Below are 20,471 nucleotides of genomic sequence, written 5' to 3' on the forward strand. Positions count from 1 at the left end.
TTACTAAATGAAGGGTGGGACACTGAGTATAATTTTAAAAAAAATACTACACATGTTTGTTACTGGTAACCGTATTGATAAATTTTATCATTTTGAAGGAATATTGAACTTATCTTGCATAATTTGAAATTTTTAAAATTTTTGATTATTTATTAGAATTTAAGTCTCCAATATTTATAAGTCAGGCCCGGACTGTTTTGTTGCTTTTAGACTAACCTAGAAGACAGAGGATTTCCGAATTGGGTATTCCCCTTTTCACATTGAAAATACCACAGACCCATACAGTTAACATCTTGGTGAGTTTCATCTTATCCATTCATTAATTCAATCGGCTACAGAATGCCTTGTGTCAAATCTGTTTTTAACATCGAACGTGTTTAATCGTCATTTTAATTTTCACAGGAGAACTTATGATGTAAAATGTGGTTTTGGTCACTGTTGGTAGAACTGTCAAACTTATTATTTTGTTCTTTACGTGTTTTTATTAAATAAAATTGCTCTATAAGTTCAGAGATCAGTAAATTTTGAGGCCAGAAAGTCCGTTCATCCAAAAAAGTGGCTAATTACATGTAAAATTGAAATTCATGAAAGACTCCTTGACTTGAGTTGATCAACATTTAATTTCCACCCAAAAGTAGGGGGCCTACTGAGTTACTGTGATAGTCACAGCAAAGTCTGATGATCTGCACCAAAGGTTCTATACTCTAGCTGTACATATACCAGTATACCAGAATCTTATGGTCCCACCAATGTAAAGACTGTCTCCTATAAAACACATGTATAATAGCTGGCATGCCTGTGTCTGCTATATAGGATATCTGTCTCCCATATTAATCTACTCATTTAGAGTACAATAAGGCCTGACTCTTCAAATCTTATGGTGGTTCTACAGGAATAGGTTGTAGAAACTATGACATCACATTATTACAACATCAGACTCAGAGGCCTATTATATTCAGCAGAGCGGGTGCTCATGTTTGCTAAAACTCATATATCTGTAGCATACATTTTGGTGAGTGTCTGCTCTGCAGAAAAGGTCTCTGTTAATTGTTGAATTGTTGTTTCAGTCGGCATTTTATGTGTTACAATACATTATTAGACCATGGAAACTAATGTAATGAACTAGCAGACTCACCTTAACAGTAGGACACTGATTGGTACATATCACACCTTGGACTGAGTCTTATATATAATATATATATGATGCAGTCTTACAATCATAAAAGTAACTGTTCCATAGAATGTACTGTACACTTTGATTATCTCCCATCTATAATCTGCAGATTTACTTTTAGATTGAACTGCTAGACACTTTTTACCTGAACAAGATTCATTTCAGTGAAAACATATGCTATAAACCAACTTTCACCGTTCACAGCAAAATATATTCGCGATGACTATATACATTGTATATATAGGAGGTTTTGGCAAACCTCGCCAAAAATTCTTGCACGCGAATAAAAATTGGTGTGTACAGTATGCTAACACATCTACTCATTACCTAGCTCTTTACTAACTTTATTCATGTAATAGCATTCAAAAACTTTAAGTTAACAACATGCACACATAAACTGTGATAAAGAAAGTTACTAGTAAGTAACTTTCATTTTACAAATTTTTAATATTAACAAGGGTTTCTTTATTCCTAACTGACCATTGGTTAACCTAGAAGAATCACAAAACCGTCAGATTAACGTCCAATGGATAGAATTATAATTTGAGTAATATTGGTTTTTAAATTGATTCTTATTAACTTACATAACAAATATTTGGACACGATGATTAAAGATGTAATAAAAACAACTACATTTATCCTAATACATGTAATACTACATGTAATACCATTGATTATAGAGAGATTATAGTATTATACTGTTCCTTGTTTTAAAGGTACATGTATATTAATAATCTGATAAAATCCTCAGTTGAGAACAACACATCTAATGCTGTGATTTTTTAAGGAAGACATTTATATTTTTTCCAGTCTAAGTTTAAAAGTTTAACAAATTTAAAATTTGAAGCTCAGATGTAAGATTTGCATCTCTCTCTCTCTCTCTCTCTCTCTCTCTCTCTCTCTCTCTCTCTCTCTCTCTATACAAAATATATATATAGATACATGTACATGTACTGTGTACTGGTATTTATGAATAATTGTGTAATTATTTATTCTTTATATGTACCTAGCTATTTAGATCAAATTGTAATTATGAACAATGGCCAAAGAATTGTAGAACTAAGATTTGTTTTTATTGGAATATGTACAGGAACTTATATAATTCTCAAGTTAATAATTAGGACAATTAAGATTGTTGATAGCATATTTTAAGAATTAAATTAGGGAAATAGGATTTATATATCAGATCCTCCACCCTGAATTAATGAAGCAAGTTAGTTTGATACTGATAGCAGGCACATTCGTTATCTATCTGGTGACCAGGAAATAGATTGTAAATTTATAAACGGTGTATATATGTGTCGATCAATACACTCTACATCTATTTTTGAGTGTTATACATATTAATTCTTCTAACTGATGAAAAACAATGTTGTAAAGTAGATCTTAATACAGGAAATTTAAATTGATTTGAACTTGGTTTATATAGCTGCAGGTCTGTTGCTCAGGGTCTGAAAAAATTAGGATGGATGACTAGGTGACATCCATCCGAATTTTTTCAGACAGGGAGATACAGACCTGCAGTGTAATTCTGAAATATTTACGCATTTCTCACTTGATGATAATTATTATTTGATAGTTGTCAGTTGGTTGCAGGGTCATTATATATGTATAAACTTAAGCATCGTGACTTAAAGCATTAACAACACACGATATCACTGAGTTGCAGATCTAAAAGACCAGTCACATAATTTAAAAAATTAAGATTAGAAAACACAATACAACCAATTGCATATTGGTTTGTTAAACTTTTGTGACATCCTTTATATTTTTTAGAACAACTAGGACAAAGAAAGTTTCATATAAAATAATTATTGATAAAAAAAAAAATGTTTTTATATATTTAGAAGCAACTGATCTATACAAATTTAGTATAGGGAAGTTTCGACTTTATATAGATCCACAAAGTGGTTATGAAAAGCATAAACTATCCCAACCCTGTTTATATATGTGTGTAGGGTACACGCATGTATATTGAGTTTCTATTAAGTAAATGAACTAAATTAATATTATTAATGCATTACGGTTCACTGTTTTATTATATTATTTCACTTTATTCTAAGACTACCGGTGTCATATAATATTTTGATACCGCGAAATATTGAACCCGGGTTCAATATATTATGCGATATTATGAACCCGGGTTCAAAATATCGCTGTGATATATTGAACCCCCCCATAAAATATTGAACCCCGGGTTCAAAATATTATGGCCGCGATATTTTGAAACCCTCTCGAATTTTCATTGCTCTTGGAGAGGGGTTTCAAAATATTATGGCCGCGATATATTGAACCCCCTACTGTTTCCAATTTCCTTTGGAGAGGGGGTTCAAAATATTATGGCCGCGATATATTGAACCCCCTACCTATTTCCAATTCCCTTTGGAGAGGGGGATCAAAATATTATGGACGTGATATATTGAACCCCCTACTGTTTCCAATTTCCTTTGGAGAGGGGGTTCAAAATATTATGGCCGCGATATATTGAACCCCCTACCTATTTCCAATTCCCTTTGGAGAGGGGGTTCAAAATATTATGGCCGGGACATTTTGAACCCCCCTGAAGCCATTAAATTTTGAAACCCCTAGATCTCCAATAGCCAGTGATAAGAAAGGCTTTCAATATATATCGCAGCCATAACATTTTGAACCCCCTCTCCAAAAGCAATGAAAAATAGAGAGGGGTTCAAAATATCGCGGCCATAATTTTTTGAACCCCCTCTCCAATGGGAGTTGGAAAAAGGTAGGGGGTTCAATATATCGCAGCCATAATATTTTGAACCCCCTCTCCAATACCAATGAAAAATAGAGGGGGTTCAAAATATCTCGGCCATAATATTTTGAACCCTCTATCCAATGGGAATTGGAAAAAGGTAGGGGGTTCAATATATCGCAGCCATAATATTTTGAACCCCCTCTCCAATACCAATGAAAAATAGAGGGGGGTTCAAAATATCGCGGCCATAAAATATTGAACCTGGGTTCAATATTTTATGGGGGGGTTCAATATATCGCAGCGATATTTTGAACCCGGGTTCAATATATCGCGGGGTTCAAAATATTATATGACACCGGTAATAATGCAAATGTGCAGTCAACACATTTTAACTTTAATAGTTCTTTGTTATTTACCGGGAGTTGTTATAGAGTGAAAGCTTTTATATATATATCAAGTATATGAATCATCAATAAATCTTGGTTTTTCATTTTTAAAAGGTCAATTTATGTATTAATTCTCTGCAAGAAAATCAATTTTAAATGTAAATTGATTCTCTTGCATCACAATCGTCTTTTCGTTGTGGTTGTAAAACTACTCCAAGAAAGAAGAGCAGTATTTGTAACAAAATTTTTCTCTTGCTTTTTTTTTCATAGAAAAAAAAGAATTAATTATAAGTTTGATTTTTTCATTAATTTCAGCACTGGATCTACTAGGACACAAGCATCTTTGATTATGGCATTTGCACAGCCAACCAAAAAAGGATCTTGGTTGGAAGAAAAAATTCTTGGGTCAGGAGGATTTGGTCAAGTTGTTCTGTGGAAGAATGAGGTAAAACTACCATACTACTGAATGAATATGAGGATGTAAGCATAATTGAATATTCCTTAAAATATTAAAAACATTACTTGGACTCTTGAGGGTACTGGCACTGTACCAGTTATCGGCTAAAATTTTACGTTTTCTTTTCGTATTTCCTTATTTCTTGATATTTTTGGATAACACTTGACATACTTAAAATGGTGAACTCCTTATTTATCGATCCATCTGTTAAATTATATCATTATTTAGAACCCAAAACATCTTGTTTTTATGCTTTTTAGCACGCCCCAAATTTGCAGAGTTTTCACGATTTACTGTACCAGTTATCGGCTTTGTGATAATAACATAGAAAAAACCCCTGTACATGTCGATTTATACTCTGCAAAATGTCATTTGAATTATGCCCCTTGTGGAGTCAGACTAAAGGTCATAGGGGTTATGATACAATACAAAACTCATCAAATTATTCATTTGTAATATAATCATATGGTAATACACAAAATCGTAGACTATTCAATACATAATTGTGGAATCAGGCATTCAACTGCGCTATGAATCTCTTGGAATTTAGTGAATTCCTTTTGTTTATGAATGTTATATGTATTGATATTAATAACGTATCACAAAGAGATAATATTTTATTTTTAACTTATTACATCACTTCCCCCACTGCTGAAAGTGCAAAGATGTAAATCAGCGGTAAACACTGATCGTTTAAGTTCATGTTTTCAAGAAAGTTTTCAAGCAAACTTACTTTTCTTTTTCGAAACAGACGACTGAATTAAAAAATCTTGGATAATTGTGTGCTATTAACCAAAACTCTCAGTTTAGCCGATAACTGGTCTTAGCCGATAACTGGTACAGAACCAGCATATTTTTTATGATTTCCAAACATATTTATGATAAAATTTGTCAAATTAATCAGACTTTATGATTAATCATTGAGTCATACAAGGACTTAAACTACTTTGCTTGGTAACAAATTATTTGCTTCAAAATTTGTATTTTGGTGATATTTTGTGGTCAATAACAGATTAAAGAATTAGGGTAATTTGGTAAAAACTTGTAATAATCTTCAAAAAGCATTACTACTAAATGAGTATAACAGACTTATTGAAAATCTGATGATGAAAATAACTGAAAAGAATATCCTCTTTTACGAAGCATTTAAAATTTGTTAAAAATTGCATACAAGATTGATTTTTCCTGTAGGACACAGGAGAATATGTTGCTGTGAAAAAATGTCGTGTTCAGAGTGAAATGACACCAAAGCACCGTGAGCGATGGAAACTGGAGGTGGACATCATGCAGCGGCTTAGCCACCCCAATGTTATAGCCGCGAAGGATGTGCCACCAGAAATTAATGTGATGGCAGGGGAACTCCCACTGCTAGCCATGGAGTATTGCTCAAAAGGAGATCTACGCAAGGTAACAGATAAAACTGAATTGAAAGACTTTTATTACCAATTTGATAAAAAAATTTGGTAAGAATTTAAATAACAATTTTTGGTAAAAATTTCAGACAAAAAGGGAAAAAATGATCATCTTGGAAACATGTTTGATTAGTCATTTCATGATTATTAATTTAAAGTAACACTATTAGTACAAACTTTTTTAGCTCACCGAGACGAAGTCAGGGGGAGCTTATGCTATACCCTCGGCGTCGGCGTCGGTGTCGGCGTCGGCGTCGGCGTCCGGACCTGGTTAAAGTTTTTGTTGCAGGTCCTGTATCTAAGCTATTACTTGTTCCATCTTCACCAAACTTGCATGGATGATGCATCTGGACCTACTTATGGACTTGAAAGACTTGGATGTTGAATCTGAGTCCTAAATTTCAGATGCTGAAGGAGGTTAAGGTTGTTGGACCAGGTTAAAGTTTTTGTTGCAGGTGCCCTTTGATAGCAATATCTAAGTTACTGCAGGTCCGTACTTCACCAAACTTGCATGGATGGTGTGTCTTATGATACTGATGCACCCAACAGGCTTGAGTGCTGAATCTGAGCTATAGGTTTCGGATGCTGGAGGAGGTTAAGGTTTTTGGAGCAGGTTAAAGTTTTTGTTGCAGGTGCCCTTTGATAGCAATATTATAAGTTACTGATCGTCCGTACTTCACCAAACTTGCATTGATGGTGTGTCTTATGATACTGATGCACCAGGCAGGCTTGGATGCTGAATCTGAGCTATAGGTTACAGATGCTGAAGGAGGTTAAGGTTTTTAGAGCTGGTTAAATTTTTTGTTGCAGGTGCCCTCTGATGATATCTTAGTTACTACTTGTCCTAACTTCACCAGACTTTCATGGATGGTGCATCTTATGATACTGATGCACCTGACGGGCTTGAATGCTGAGTCTGAGCCATAGGTTTCAGATGCTGGATATGGTTATGTTTTTTGGAACAGGTCACATGTTTAATAGATAATAGTACTATTTCAAACTTGCATAGTTGATTAAACTGTAATATGAATGAATCACAGAGGAAGCTTCAGATGCAGAGCTTGATCTCCATTATCAAGGATGCTAAAAAATATATCTTAGTTATTACAGGTCCTAACTTCACCAAACTTGAATGGATGGTGTGTCTTTATGATACAGATGCACCTGACAGGCATGGATGTTGACTCTGAGCCATAGGTTGCGGATGCTAGAGCAGGCTGGAGCAGGTTAAGGTTTTAATTGCTCTTGCCCTCTGATGATGATATCTTAGTTATTACTGGTCTGAACTTCACCAAACTTGCATGGAGATGCGTCTTATGTATACTGATGCACCTGACCTGATGCTGAATCTGAGCCATAGGTTTCGGATGCTGGATGAGGTTTAGTTTTTTTGGAACAGTTCACATGTTTGATAGATGATAGCTTGCATAGTTGATTTAACTTTATTATAAATGAAACACAGAGGTTGCTTCAGATGCAGAGCCTGATCTCCATTATCAAGGATGCTAAAGAAATCTCCTACCTCACTCAAACCTGCTCGATAGATAGATGTGTTCGTTGATAAATGATATACATGATTCATATGATATAGTATTGTATGGTTTAAAGCAATATTGTTTAATATGATACAATATAATATCATATGTAATATTATAAAAAGTTATATGATACGATATGATATTGTATCAATTTTTTTGATATTTTATGTTATGATATTGTAACATGATATCGTTATGTATAGTATTGTATATTATGATACAATATTGTATAATGTTATTTTGTATTATTAATTTATTATTAACCGGGTTTTCCAACGGAAAAATCCGGTTATTGAAATGGTGAAAATGGCGGGCGGGCAGGCGGGCGGATGGGCGGGCGGCTGCCAAAAGGGTACCCTCATTGTACGGATAACTCCTCCTACAGTTTTCAAGATAGGAAGTTGTTCTTTTGCAGATCAATTGTACATATATCAGAGGTGTGCATATTGCTAGGATTTCGATTTACGATAATTTATCGAAAAAATACCAGCTTTTGAACTTAGTCATTTTTTGGCAAAATATTGCATATAGGGAACCCTCATTGTACTGATAAATCCTCCTACAGTTCTCAAGATAGGAAGTTGTTCTTTCGCAGATCAATTGTTCATATATCAGAGATGTGCATATTGCTAGGATTTTGATTTCCGATAATTTATCGAAAAAATACCAGCTTTTGAACTTAGTCATTTTTTGGCAAAATATTGCATATAGGGTACCCTCATTGTACGGATAACTCCTCCTACAGTTCTCAAGATAGGAAGTTGTTTTTTTGCAGATCATTTGTACATATATCAGAGGTGTGCATATTGCTAGCATTTTGATTTCTGATAATTTATGAAAAAAATACTAGCTTTTGAACTTAGTCATTTTTTTGGCAAAATGTTGCATATACATGTAGGGTACTCCATTTCACTGAATAAGGGTTGACATGGATTATGGATACAGTTTAAATAAAAGAAAACCCGGTTTGCTGTCACATTGACAGCTTTTCACTTGTTTTATCACATGATACTATTACATAAGGTATTGCAAAATATAATATTGTATCCTATGATATAATATTGTATATTCTATAATATTGTATCATACGGTATTGTATAATATGATATTATGTTTCTGTAATTTAGAATTATATCACATGAAATTGTATAATATGATACGTAACTGTAATATTATATAATATTGTATCATACGATATTGTATATTGTTATACTTTCATGTTAAATACTGAAATCTGATTGGTTAAGACGCAGTTAATAATATTTACTATTACCCTCAGCGTTAGCAACGCACTTGGCAACGGGTAACATTAAAAAATATTACATGTGCAAAAATTATGCGCGTACGGTTCGCTGTAGAATTCACGTTATTCCTATATAAAAGCAGTAAAATTTTTTTAAAAATTTTAAAAAAGACATTCAGTATAACAAAATAAATAGTGCCTGTTTGGGAGGATAACAGTTGAATTTGACACCCCTCGAAAACCATTGTCAACCTCCGCTTCGCGTCGGTTGACAATGGTTTTCTCGGGGTGTCAATTTCAACTGTTACCCTCCCAAACAGGCACTATTTATATAATATGATATTGGTTTATAATATGATATATTATCACATCACATGAAATGTATCGTATGATATTGTAAAATATATTATTGTATCATATGATACAATATGTATAATATATATATTTTACTTTATCACATAATATTGTATCATTTGATATGATGCAATGTTGTATCAAATTATATTGTATCATATGATACAAAATCATATTATGTTTCAAAAATGATACATTTTCATACAATATCATACTACATTATACAATATAATATCATATCTTTCAATGTAATGATGTATTGTGTATTGTTATACTTTCATGTTAAATACTGAAATCTGATTGGTTAAGACGCAGTTAATAATATTTACTATTACCCTCAGCGTTAGCAACGCACTTGGCAACGGGTAACATTAAAAAATGTTACATGCGCGAAAATTATGCGCGTACGGTTCGCTGTAGAATTCACGTTATTCCTATATAAAAGCAGTAAAATTTTCTTAAAAATTTTAAAAAAGACATTCAGTATAACAAAATAAATAGTGCCTGTTTGGGAGGATAACAGTTGAAATTGACACCCCTCGAAAACCATTGTCAACCTCCGCTTCGCGTCGGTTGACAATGGTTTTCTCGGGGTGTCAATTTCAACTGTTACCCTCCCAAACAGGCACTATTTATATAATATGATATTGTAATATAATACGATATTGTTTTATATATTATGATATTGTATTATGTGATCAAATACAATAGCGTATAACACAATACTATTACTTATTAGGTTAGTAACTGACTCACTACGGAAATATATTGGGTTGATCAATCTCATAGATGGCGAGGCGAAGCCGAGCCGTCTATGAGATTGATCAACCCAATATATTTCCGTAGTGAGTCAGTAACTAACATAATAAGTGTTTTGTGTTTCCCGAGGACTATCAAGCGACATATTTACAAATAGCGATGATCATGGCACAGCCATGTACAAGGTGCCTAACATCTCGTACAATTTAACTCATTTACGTTAAACTCTTCAAAATTTTCCATCTCACCTTTCAAATACTCTTTAAAAATCCTTGCTTCACCCATGTTTACCTACAATGTTTTGTTGCTATTCAATTGTAAATGTTTTCTCCCTTTCCTCTGCAGAGATAGCAAATTTCGACGCTGTCATTTTGTTCTGCTCCAGACAAAACAATGTGACGTCAATATTCTAAGGGCAACTACTCTAATTTTAAAGAATTTCAAAGGGCAACTACTCCAAATACTTTAAGAACTTACGGCATGCGGTTTATGTATTTAATACTATGAAATGTCGAAATGAGTAAGCGAAGCGTCGACCAATGACGGCCATATTGCCTAATATTATTTCTCACAGAACAAATATAGAGATATATGAGGCAATCACGTGCTATGTTTAAACCAATGAAAATGTGACGTTTCAGTCCAAGGGAAAACAAAATGTCATATCATACGTTACAATATCATATCTCATCATTGTTTATTATGGTATTTTATTGTATTATATGATATATGTTGTAAATATGATAGGATGCAATATTTAATTTCATATTATTGTATTGATTAACATATGAACATATGATTATCATACAATTTTTTAACAGATGATATATGATATTGTGTCAAAACAGAATCCATGAATATCCAAGATCATAAAGTATGATTTTCATTTAATATGATAAAAGTGGTCTCATAAAGGTGAAGTCTCATAAGGGTGATGTCTCGTCTCGGTGAGCTTTGTAATCTGTGATTACCTATGTTTTTATTTGCAGGTGCTTAATAAGCCTGAAAATTGTGTTGGACTAAAAGAATATGAAATCAGGTGTCTAGTGAAAGACATTGCTTCAGCCATTGAATATCTACATGGGAAACGTATCATCCACAGAGACTTAAAACCAGAAAATATTGTTCTTACAGTGCAAGAGGACCAGGTAAGCCTCCTCCTCCTCCTCCTCCTCCTCCTCCTCCTCCTCCTCCTCCTCCTCCTCCTCCTCCTCCTCCTCCTCCTCCTCCTCCTCCTCCTCCTCCTCCTCCTCCTCCTCCTCCTCCTCCTCCTCCTCCTCCTCCTCCTCCTTTCTTTTCATCCTGTTTTTCCAACTTCTTTCTGTTGTCTTAATTTTCTCTCCTCCTTTGCAGATGCCTAATTGGCCTATATAGTAGTCCTCATTTTCTTCAGAAGAGATATCAGTGTAATTCAAAAGATTGTTTACTTTACTGTCCATAAGTGTCTTTTATTTTATTTTTTAGACAGTATACAAATTGATAGACCTGGGATATGCCAAGGAACTGGATCAGGGTAGTGTTTGCACCTCCTTTGTTGGAACTCTTCAGTACTTAGTAAGTTAAATAACTCATATTTAATTGAAATAATCAATATATATAATGGAGTACTTGTCTTAACAATATATATTTCACATATTTTGCCAGGCCCCAGAGCTGTTTGCGAGCCAGAAGTACACGTGTACTGTAGACTACTGGTCGTTTGGTACCGTCGTGTTTGAGTGTATCACAGGATTCCGTCCATTCTTGCCACAAGTTCCTCCTGTCACTTGGTAAGGCAAAATTGTTTGAATGAATTACTCAATTATAAACAATAGATACAAGCAGAGATGGAACATTTTGAGAGGGTTTGAAGGTTTGAAAGATTGAGAGTCCAATTGTAAATCTCTGTTTTGTTATTTTAAATATCAGGCATAGAGAAGTCTGCAAGAAATCACCAGAAGACATCACAGCATTCTACAATTCAGAAGGAGTGGTGAAATTTTCCAAGAAAATCCTCACACCAACTCACTTATGCAGGTAAAGTATGTGTTAATGCATGCTTGCTGCTATTCTTACCATTTGAGGACATGAGACATTTTGACACTTCGTGAAATGCTTGTTTGTATTATATGCAGACATACATGAATGCCCTAAGTCTCAATATACCAGTAGATAATAATAAAGATATAAAGAATTTGAAAGTATTTTATATACGGTACATATTAAAAAATCCTATGCAAGAAAATGGAGAGATTGAGAGATCCCTATTTATTTGATTAATCAACTGCAGCAGAGAAATGTTTCCTTTCTTTGCAGAAGTATGCAAGCTTACTTTGAACAGTGGTTAAGACTGATGTTGCGATGGGACCCTAAGGCAAGAGGAGGGGGGCTCTCCGAGGGCAGACCACAATGCTTTAAAATTCTGGACACAGTGCTTGGCATTAAAGTTAGTTTGTCATTATTGTGCACCACGCATCATAAATTTACGTCTAATTTTCTGCCCGAATTTGATCAATATATTTGACCTGGGAAATAGTAGGGCATGATCAAAATGATTTTATCTTATAGAAGATTCGGTATAAAATTTAAAACATAGAGATTTTATATTTATTTGAATCTTATGGATCACCATTTTGTGAATTATCATAATTTAGTTTCTTTCAATCTATTTTACAGGTAGTTCACATTTTGTATGTCGCCAACAATCAACTATTATCCTACCCACTGGCAGACAATTATTCCATGCAAGCACTACAACAAAACATTGAAAAGGAGACAGGGGTCAAAGTTGAGGATCAAGACATTCTATTGGCTAGTGGGGCATCACCAGACCCAAACCTTGGTGCCAACCAGTGCTGGACTGCTCCAGTATGCAATTCATATTTTTTTCTTCTAAAGTTGTCCTTTGTTTCCAATTTTGTCTGATTTAGAAGGTGTATGTAATTGTAAGGTATATGTAGAGAGGGAAAATTGATACATATAAATATAACAGCATGATGAAAAAATGATGATAATCGTGATTTTAGCTGTACAGGCACATGACATTAAATATTAAATGTATCCCCTCTACGTAATAATACACAAGGTACCGTCAGTTATAAGCTTAGGTGTTTAAGGACTGACAGGAAAACGGAAATGTTTGCAAAATAATTTTACTGATGAGTTTTAAGTAAAGATTCCACCTGATGTGACAGTTTTACATAAACCCAAGATGGCGGTGATGTGTACCTTGTCTATGATTAGGTAGAGGGTATATATTTTTGATTATGATAAAAATATATATAAATGTCAGGTGCTAGCATGTGGTTGAAAACTGTAGTGTAGGCATCTAAGCATGCCAGCTTAAGGAATTTTAAAGTTGTATGTAAGTACATGTATCAGTAAATAAAGATTTCAATCTTTTTTTTAGAAGTTTTTTGTAAGAATTAAAGAAACAGTTAATATATGTACATACAATAGACAGTGATCCTTTGAATGTTTCCCACTTTGCAGGGAGAGGAGGACTGGGTGGTGTTCTTATTCATCAAGGGAGAGAACCAGGCCGTGAAAAGTCAATATAACAAACCGCTTCCTGTGAATGTACAGAACATTGTGAAAGATTCCAAAACAGCACTGCCATATAATGTATGTACAGGCAATACCATACAGTGGAATAACACATGTTTTTATGTGACTGCTTAAAGAATGTCATGTAAATTGATGGTGGCCAAAAGTTGTAATCTGTAGTATGCAAAATGATTATATTAAATGTCAAAATTTGAACAGATTACTTCAAATAATAATGAATCATTCATTTTTGTACTTGGAATGTGTAATATTGTCTCATATTTAATATGTTTAAATTATAAACAAGGATTTTGCTAATGCATGGTTATATTTCTGTTTTCACAGGAACAGAAGAGGGCGTGGGCAGAAGCTGTATATTTCTGTAATCAACAAGTTGTAGATTTCAGGAGACTGATTCAGAGTCAACGGGCAGCAATGTAAGTAAATGTTGTACATATACCTGTACAGTGTATGTAAAAATGTAGGTTAGAATCAATGGGGAAAAACTATGTCAAGATATCAGTATAATTTAACAAAACAAAAAACATAACTACAGAAAGTATGATGTTTAAAATGTATATTTACATGTAATAAAGTTAGAAATCAAGGGGAAAGATTCAAGGAACCCTGTCAAAATAACAGCGTCAAATTTAAAGAATGAAAACATATAGTTACCTGGTATAAATTCAGGATTTCCCCAATTGATTAAAATGGACTCTATGTACATTGTATACCGGTATAAATCTATTAAAGTTTGGAAGCAAAAAAATTAAATTTTGTTAAAATGACTGTATGAATAATTTTTTTAATAATTGATTTTTTTAATCATTACCTGCCTGACTTCTGGTGCTTGAATAGGTTGAGTTTACTACGAAAGAATTACAGTTTTGTGAAGATGAAAAACAACATGGTCAGTAGCTGTGATCACTTGCTGTCAAAGATGCAGTATTTTAACGAATGGTGAGATGTGTTCTAAATCATTCACGAAGAACTTGTGCATACATTTCTTAAGTCTGTGTGCATGCACAGTTACTTGTGCATTAAGGGATATTTATTAACCGGGGGTGGGGGGTATGAGTTTGAGAGGGTTATCTGGGGCTGATGTATCTTCATATGAAAGGACTGTGGCATTTTGTACTTTCAGCTTGGACCATGACCTAAGTTTATATGAAATCCAGAAATCCACCAGAATGCAATGTAAGTGGATGTGGATTCATTTGGTTCCATTTCATTTTGGTTGTTGATCATTGTAGATCCTAAAATAAAGATAAAATCAAACAAATTACATGTATATCTTTATGCAATGAATATTTCAAAAAAATGTTGTTTAACCATGTTCTTCATTGGGCGTGTCTGTAGTTTTTAAGCTGAAACTTAATTGATAAATAAAATACAGACCGAATGAGTTAAATACTGGTGTTTTTTTTTTTAAATCATGCAGATGCAGAAGGGGTGGTTGCAAAATGGAAGAGAGTTGGACAAGAAATAGAAATTCACAGAAATCTTGTAAGATCTCTCTCTCTCTTTCTCTCTCTCTCTCTCTCTCTCTCTCTCTCTCTCTCTGTGAAGTTTAGATGGCTGATAATGTTACATATGTGTTTATTTTTTTATGTTTTAGAAAGAAAAAGTGACAAGGTTGGAGCAACAGTCTGTAGCACTTCAGACCAAAATCATTGAATTACAGAAAAGTCCTTTTGCTTGTGCCAAACAGAATGATGTTCTAGAAGATTCGTAAGTTGTGATGTAATCTTACGTACAAATACGTGTACCAGAACCTCTTTTTAAAAGATCTTGCATTTCTGATAACAAAATTAAATCTAACTTTGAAGAAAATTTTATATTACCCCAATGGATATTAAATGATATGATATTAAAGGAATAGTGGCACTTGAAATGGAGATTTTATTTTCTGATAATTCCTATCAAAATTGGTAACATTGGGACCAATGCCCCATATATCTGGGACAATCCTCAAAGTTTCGTATGATAATCCCTTAATTTCTGGAAATTGATCATCCCTTGAGTTTAGAATACAAATCCTTTGAGTTATGTATATTGATCCCTTGAGTTATATACCAGTACATGAATACTGATGCCTTGATTTAATTATACTTATCCCTTAATTTTTGTACACTGGTCCCTAGCTTGAGTTCTGTATACTGATCCCTTGAGTTTCAGTTTTGTATACTGATCCTCTGATTTCATTTATTACAGGGAGAAAAAAGCTATAGCTTTATACCATGACATGAGACAGGCTGGCAAAAGTAAGAAAAAATTATCAAGATTAGAACTGTACTTAGAAATATACAAGCTGAAGGGATTATCAGTATTTCTAATATTTGTCACAATTTTCTATTGTCCAGTATATTGTGATCATCTTTACTTTACAAAACATGAATATGGCAAAATATGTATGACAAGGTATATGGTATATCAAATGTTTAAAATGACTAAGTTACCCATACAAAAACATAACCAATTCACAAATTTTTACTAAATGTAAAAAAGTACTGGATAAATGATGGCATTCCTAATTGTTTATTATCTGGAACAAATTTTGAAGGTTAAGGAAAAAAATGGCTGCTAATAAACATATAATTGCACCTACTGATGGTATATCAAAATTACAGTATTGTTGGCACTTATTTTGACCATGGAATGGTTTTATGCCCCAGTATTTGATGGTTAATTTAAAATACAAATTTGAAGCCAAGATCAGAAATGATTATGTTGAATATACATAAATATGATATTGCTTTCAAAATAAGGGTAAGCATAAAAGCTTTTGAAATTAGGTGTTGGGTGTTAATTTGATGTACCTGTAAGCAACATCTTTGCTAGCCAAAGGTTTATGATCGACTCTGCTCCTGTACAACTCTTGGAGTGGATCGTAAACCCTTGGCTAGTGAAGATGTGTAAGAGACTGTAAACATTTTTTTTATATACATCATTGAAACTGTTACAGATGGGAGCTCGAGAGATATTTACAAGGACCATACCTCCATGGTTCAAATTGTTGTCAAATGTCTCATCACCCGTGACAAAAGTCTAGAGGATCTCTTCACACACTTAAGGTAAGGTAAAGAAGAAAACCCTGGTCCCCCACACATGTGATCAATTATTACCATTTCATATAGTTTCAATGCGATTAGAAACCATTTTTTAGAGTATTTTTTGATGAATCCATGCACAGGGTCATTGTATCCGCTATGACATATAAATAAATAATACACAAGGGAAGAATCGAAAGTAGGACACAATTTGAAAACAATGTCAAGAAACAACTTACTTGACAAAAGTTACGCAAATCCTCCTACATAATGTTGCAAATGTTGTCAAAACACACGAGAGTTTTTGGATGGCGAAAGTATGGAGTTATCTTTTCTTAAGCGAAGAGATTGAATGTCTGCAGCAGACAGCGGTTTTAATGGGATAAAAACGCTTTTTACCGAGTTTATTAGGAATATTTCAGTGTGAACGTGTGTTTTGACAACTACGATGGCCCTGTGATCCATGTTAAAAAGAGACTCACCATAATGGAGTTCAATTCTGTAAATAAGTCTGATAGTACATTTATACTAGAAGTATATGAATTTGCATTGCAAAAATGTCCAACCTATATGTAATGAAGACTTTCATCCAAAGATCTGCACACTAAGATTTCTATGCAAGGTTGAGACTCTTGTGTAGTATTTAAATGTCAATGTGGGAATCTAGAGGTACATATATGATTTTGATTTGGTTTGTAATTTGCTTCTTATGTAAATAGCAGTGTGTTTTTGCTTGCAGGAAAATCTGTGCCTGCAAACATGAGCTCTTCCAGTTATTACCCAGCATTCAACAGTGTTGTGAACAGATAACAGAGGCCACGCAAAAACTTCTCCAGGCTCACAAACAGAGGCAGTCAGATATATGGAGTCTAGTCCAGATGGCTGTAAGAGCAAGTTTGTTGTAACATTTCTAAAATTTAGTGATATAATTGGAAAGAATTTCATATTGCAATGTTGTGTGCAGTGGCTGCAGATCCATGAACACAATAAACTTATAAACTATTTTTATATGTTTCATACGTCATTCTAAAACCTCCACCTACCAAAAAATTACATAAAACAATAAAAAAACACTATAAATTATTTTTAAAGATATTAACAAATACATGTAATGTAAGACATGTTTGTTAGGATTTGTAAAAGTGTTTGATGTGTAATTGATTACATTCATCAAAAAATTTTAATTCCCAGTGAAATTTTTGTAAGGTTATATAATTATTTAATTTAACTTTATTTGAAACAACAAAATCAAATCCTCATGAAAACTATTTTACGAATCAAGAGCAAGACTTTATCCCCTTAAAAATCTCTGCTTTTTGTAAGCAATGTCACAACATGGTATTTAATTTTGCAGGTTCAGTCTGAAATTTCAAGACAGGATTCCAAGGGAAGTAGCTCCAATAACTCATGGAGTGTATCGTCATACGAGTCCATGAAAGTATGTGATGATAATAGGGAAACTGTCAAAAAGTAAGTCATTTATATATTACACTTACTCAGTTAATAAACTGTCATGGTTATTTACATGTAGGCTACCATGATTAGATAAATATGTGTACAATTTTATGAGTTATGTAATTGCTGAAAGCGACATTTTAGAGCTAATGGTGATCAAGTTACATAATACTTTTATCCAGGGTTGATGACATGATAGTCAGTGTAATGAGAGAGCAAGAGGAGCATTTGTCCATGATGGATTGGAGCTTCCTTCCTCCTGCAAAAGAGAGTTCATCGTGATTGTGTTTTAGCATTGCTCAAACGAACTGAACATTCCAGAGACAGAAAACATTTTATTGGGGAAGTGCAATAAAACTTTGTTCTACATACTGGAAAAATAAGAGACATGAACTTTGATGGATGAATTGTTTCAGATTTTTATTATTCAAGTTGGTCTAAAATTCTTGACACATAATGAGAGGAAGATCTTCACATGATGACAACTGATTTAGAACTGCTTGGATCTCATTTTGAAATGATCGAGGCTTTTGGAGGGCCTTGGAATTAAAGAGTTGTGATGATACATGAAGATAAATACATTTATCTTTAGAACTTTGTCTAACTTGCTTTTATCTAAATGTACTCTTGGCTCATGAAAAACGAGTTGGGTCCATCTTTTTTTAACTTGATGTACATGTATTTTATATTAGTCTTGAAGCTTAAATTCAGGAGATAAATGGCTACAGTGTGAGAAAGTTGAATTGATTGTAACTGTCTAAAAATTAACTCATATCATGTTCAGGGGAGAGTCCTGGACCTTAACTTATTGTTTAATAACTCTCTATTTTAGGTTTGTATGTGATGAATTATTATGACGTCATATAATGCAGTAATAACATTACTCAGTGATACATGTACTTCTATTAGATACTTTTTGCAATATTTGTTAATTATTGTCATTAATCTCATGTAATTGAGATTCGAGATCTGTATTATGTTTGATTTGTGAGGTTTTACTACTACTACTACATGTGTATTGATTAGATTGCTTAACTGTGTAAAGGCTGTAAATTTTCCAAACTAAAGAAACTATCGAGGTCAATTTTTCCTTTATCATCCATTTAGGTGTGACATGTAAAATTTAAGATATTACTTTTATGAGAGGCAAAAATGAATCATAATTTTCATCCTTTTCTATCCCAGGGTTAGGAATAAGAACAGCTTTCTCAGGAAACAGTTTAGTTATGCTCTCCTTTGAAGAAAGGAGGGCATACCGGTATTGCTTTGCTGCTGACCATATGTTTGTCTGTTGGTCGGTCAACCAACAATTTCCATTCAGAGGTTGCACATACTGAAATGAAATTTGATATACAGATTTATCATAATAATTTCTAAGTCAAATTATGGGTATGATCGAGCCATTCTTGACAGAAGCGTGTCCCTTGGACATAGAAAAATTCCAATTATTTCCCAAGGAATAAGAGGCATAAGTGTTTCACTAATATCTCTTGTTTACATATGATTTCTATACTGTTTTGTATTTCCTGGTCACATACTTGCATCAAGCTTGTGCCGTAAAATCCCTTTGCTGTGAACAGTGCATTAATTGAATTTCAAGATCAAATATGACAATTTAACACATCTGCTGTTTGCAGCCTTAAATTGATTGTAGTTTTTTTTAATAACTATTGATGCTCATTGAATTAAAACTGAACTAAAAATCTACAAAACATTTTTTTCTCATATAATAAATATGCATGCGATATGTGGGCCATTGGAAGGGATATAGACACAAAATCTGCCAAATCAACCCATCTATGAACCTGAAATCCTTTTTATATGCCTCATGTGGATTTTTCCTCATATTCTGTTTGTTATTAAAAACATGAAATGGCCGTTTCAAGTATTATGTGACTGAAACAAGAACCCCAATTCCTTGCATTAATTGTTTATTGTATATACATAGTGGTGAGCTATACACTCGATTTGTACAACTGAATTTTATTGTATTAAGCCATGGACAATGTGTCTCATGATTACATACCCCCACCCCACATGAAGTAATAATTTTACAGCAGACTTACATGCAAAAAAAGAAATGAACTGTGATACTCTGTAGCTTTGTTAGGGATTGTAGTTAATGGTGCTTTTTGTGTGCATTGTTCATGTTCTGATTATGAAATATTCACCAGAAATACTGTATACAAAAGGCGTAATGATAATAAATAAATATATTAAATATTTGTCCATTTTGATTATTTTTTAATTTATGTAGTTATAGATAAGAATTATAACAGTAATTTCATAAAACATTCTGTTTTTGTCAGTACATTTACTGTAAAAACCAACTTTTATTAGCGACAACTTTATTTGGTGATTTTGATAAACATAAGGTAGCTGGTTCTTGGCGACTATTTTTC

The 20,471-nt window shown here is 33.4% G+C and overlaps 1 protein-coding gene across 1 annotated transcript; it reads left to right on the forward strand.

The window, feature by feature from the left end:
- The first annotated feature begins 270 nt into the window (after positions 1-270).
- Positions 271-20,294, forward strand: LOC128165600 (inhibitor of nuclear factor kappa-B kinase subunit alpha-like). Its single transcript, XM_052830293.1, has 20 exons — positions 271-296; positions 4,592-4,721; positions 5,925-6,140; positions 11,029-11,187; positions 11,504-11,593; positions 11,684-11,808; positions 11,948-12,055; positions 12,335-12,464; positions 12,695-12,886; positions 13,511-13,642; positions 13,910-14,001; positions 14,423-14,524; positions 14,709-14,761; positions 15,006-15,070; positions 15,183-15,295; positions 15,779-15,828; positions 16,530-16,638; positions 17,354-17,498; positions 17,969-18,084; positions 18,252-20,294. Exons 2-20 carry the CDS (start codon positions 4,626-4,628, stop codon positions 18,349-18,351), a joined length of 2,193 nt encoding a protein of 730 aa, XP_052686253.1. The 5' UTR covers positions 271-296; positions 4,592-4,625; the 3' UTR covers positions 18,352-20,294.
- The last annotated feature ends 177 nt before the right edge of the window (positions 20,295-20,471 follow it).

The sequence above is a fragment of the Crassostrea angulata genome, chromosome 10, assembly GCF_025612915.1.
Source record: "Crassostrea angulata isolate pt1a10 chromosome 10, ASM2561291v2, whole genome shotgun sequence".
Lineage (NCBI taxonomy): Eukaryota > Metazoa > Mollusca > Bivalvia > Ostreida > Ostreidae > Magallana > Magallana angulata.

What these genes read in the sequence shown, in the direction of transcription:
- LOC128165600 (XM_052830293.1), top strand. Translation starts at nt 4,626, where the DNA reads ATGGCATTTGCACAGCCAACCAAAAAAGGATCTTGGTTGGAAGAAAAA. An exon ending in AAACAGCACTGCCATATAAT is followed by an intron (nt 13,643 to 13,909) that starts GTATGTACAGGC and finishes CTGTTTTCACAG; the next exon opens with GAACAGAAGAGGGCGTGGGC. An exon ending in GGAGTCTAGTCCAGATGGCT is followed by an intron (nt 17,499 to 17,968) that starts GTAAGAGCAAGT and finishes TTAATTTTGCAG; the next exon opens with GTTCAGTCTGAAATTTCAAG.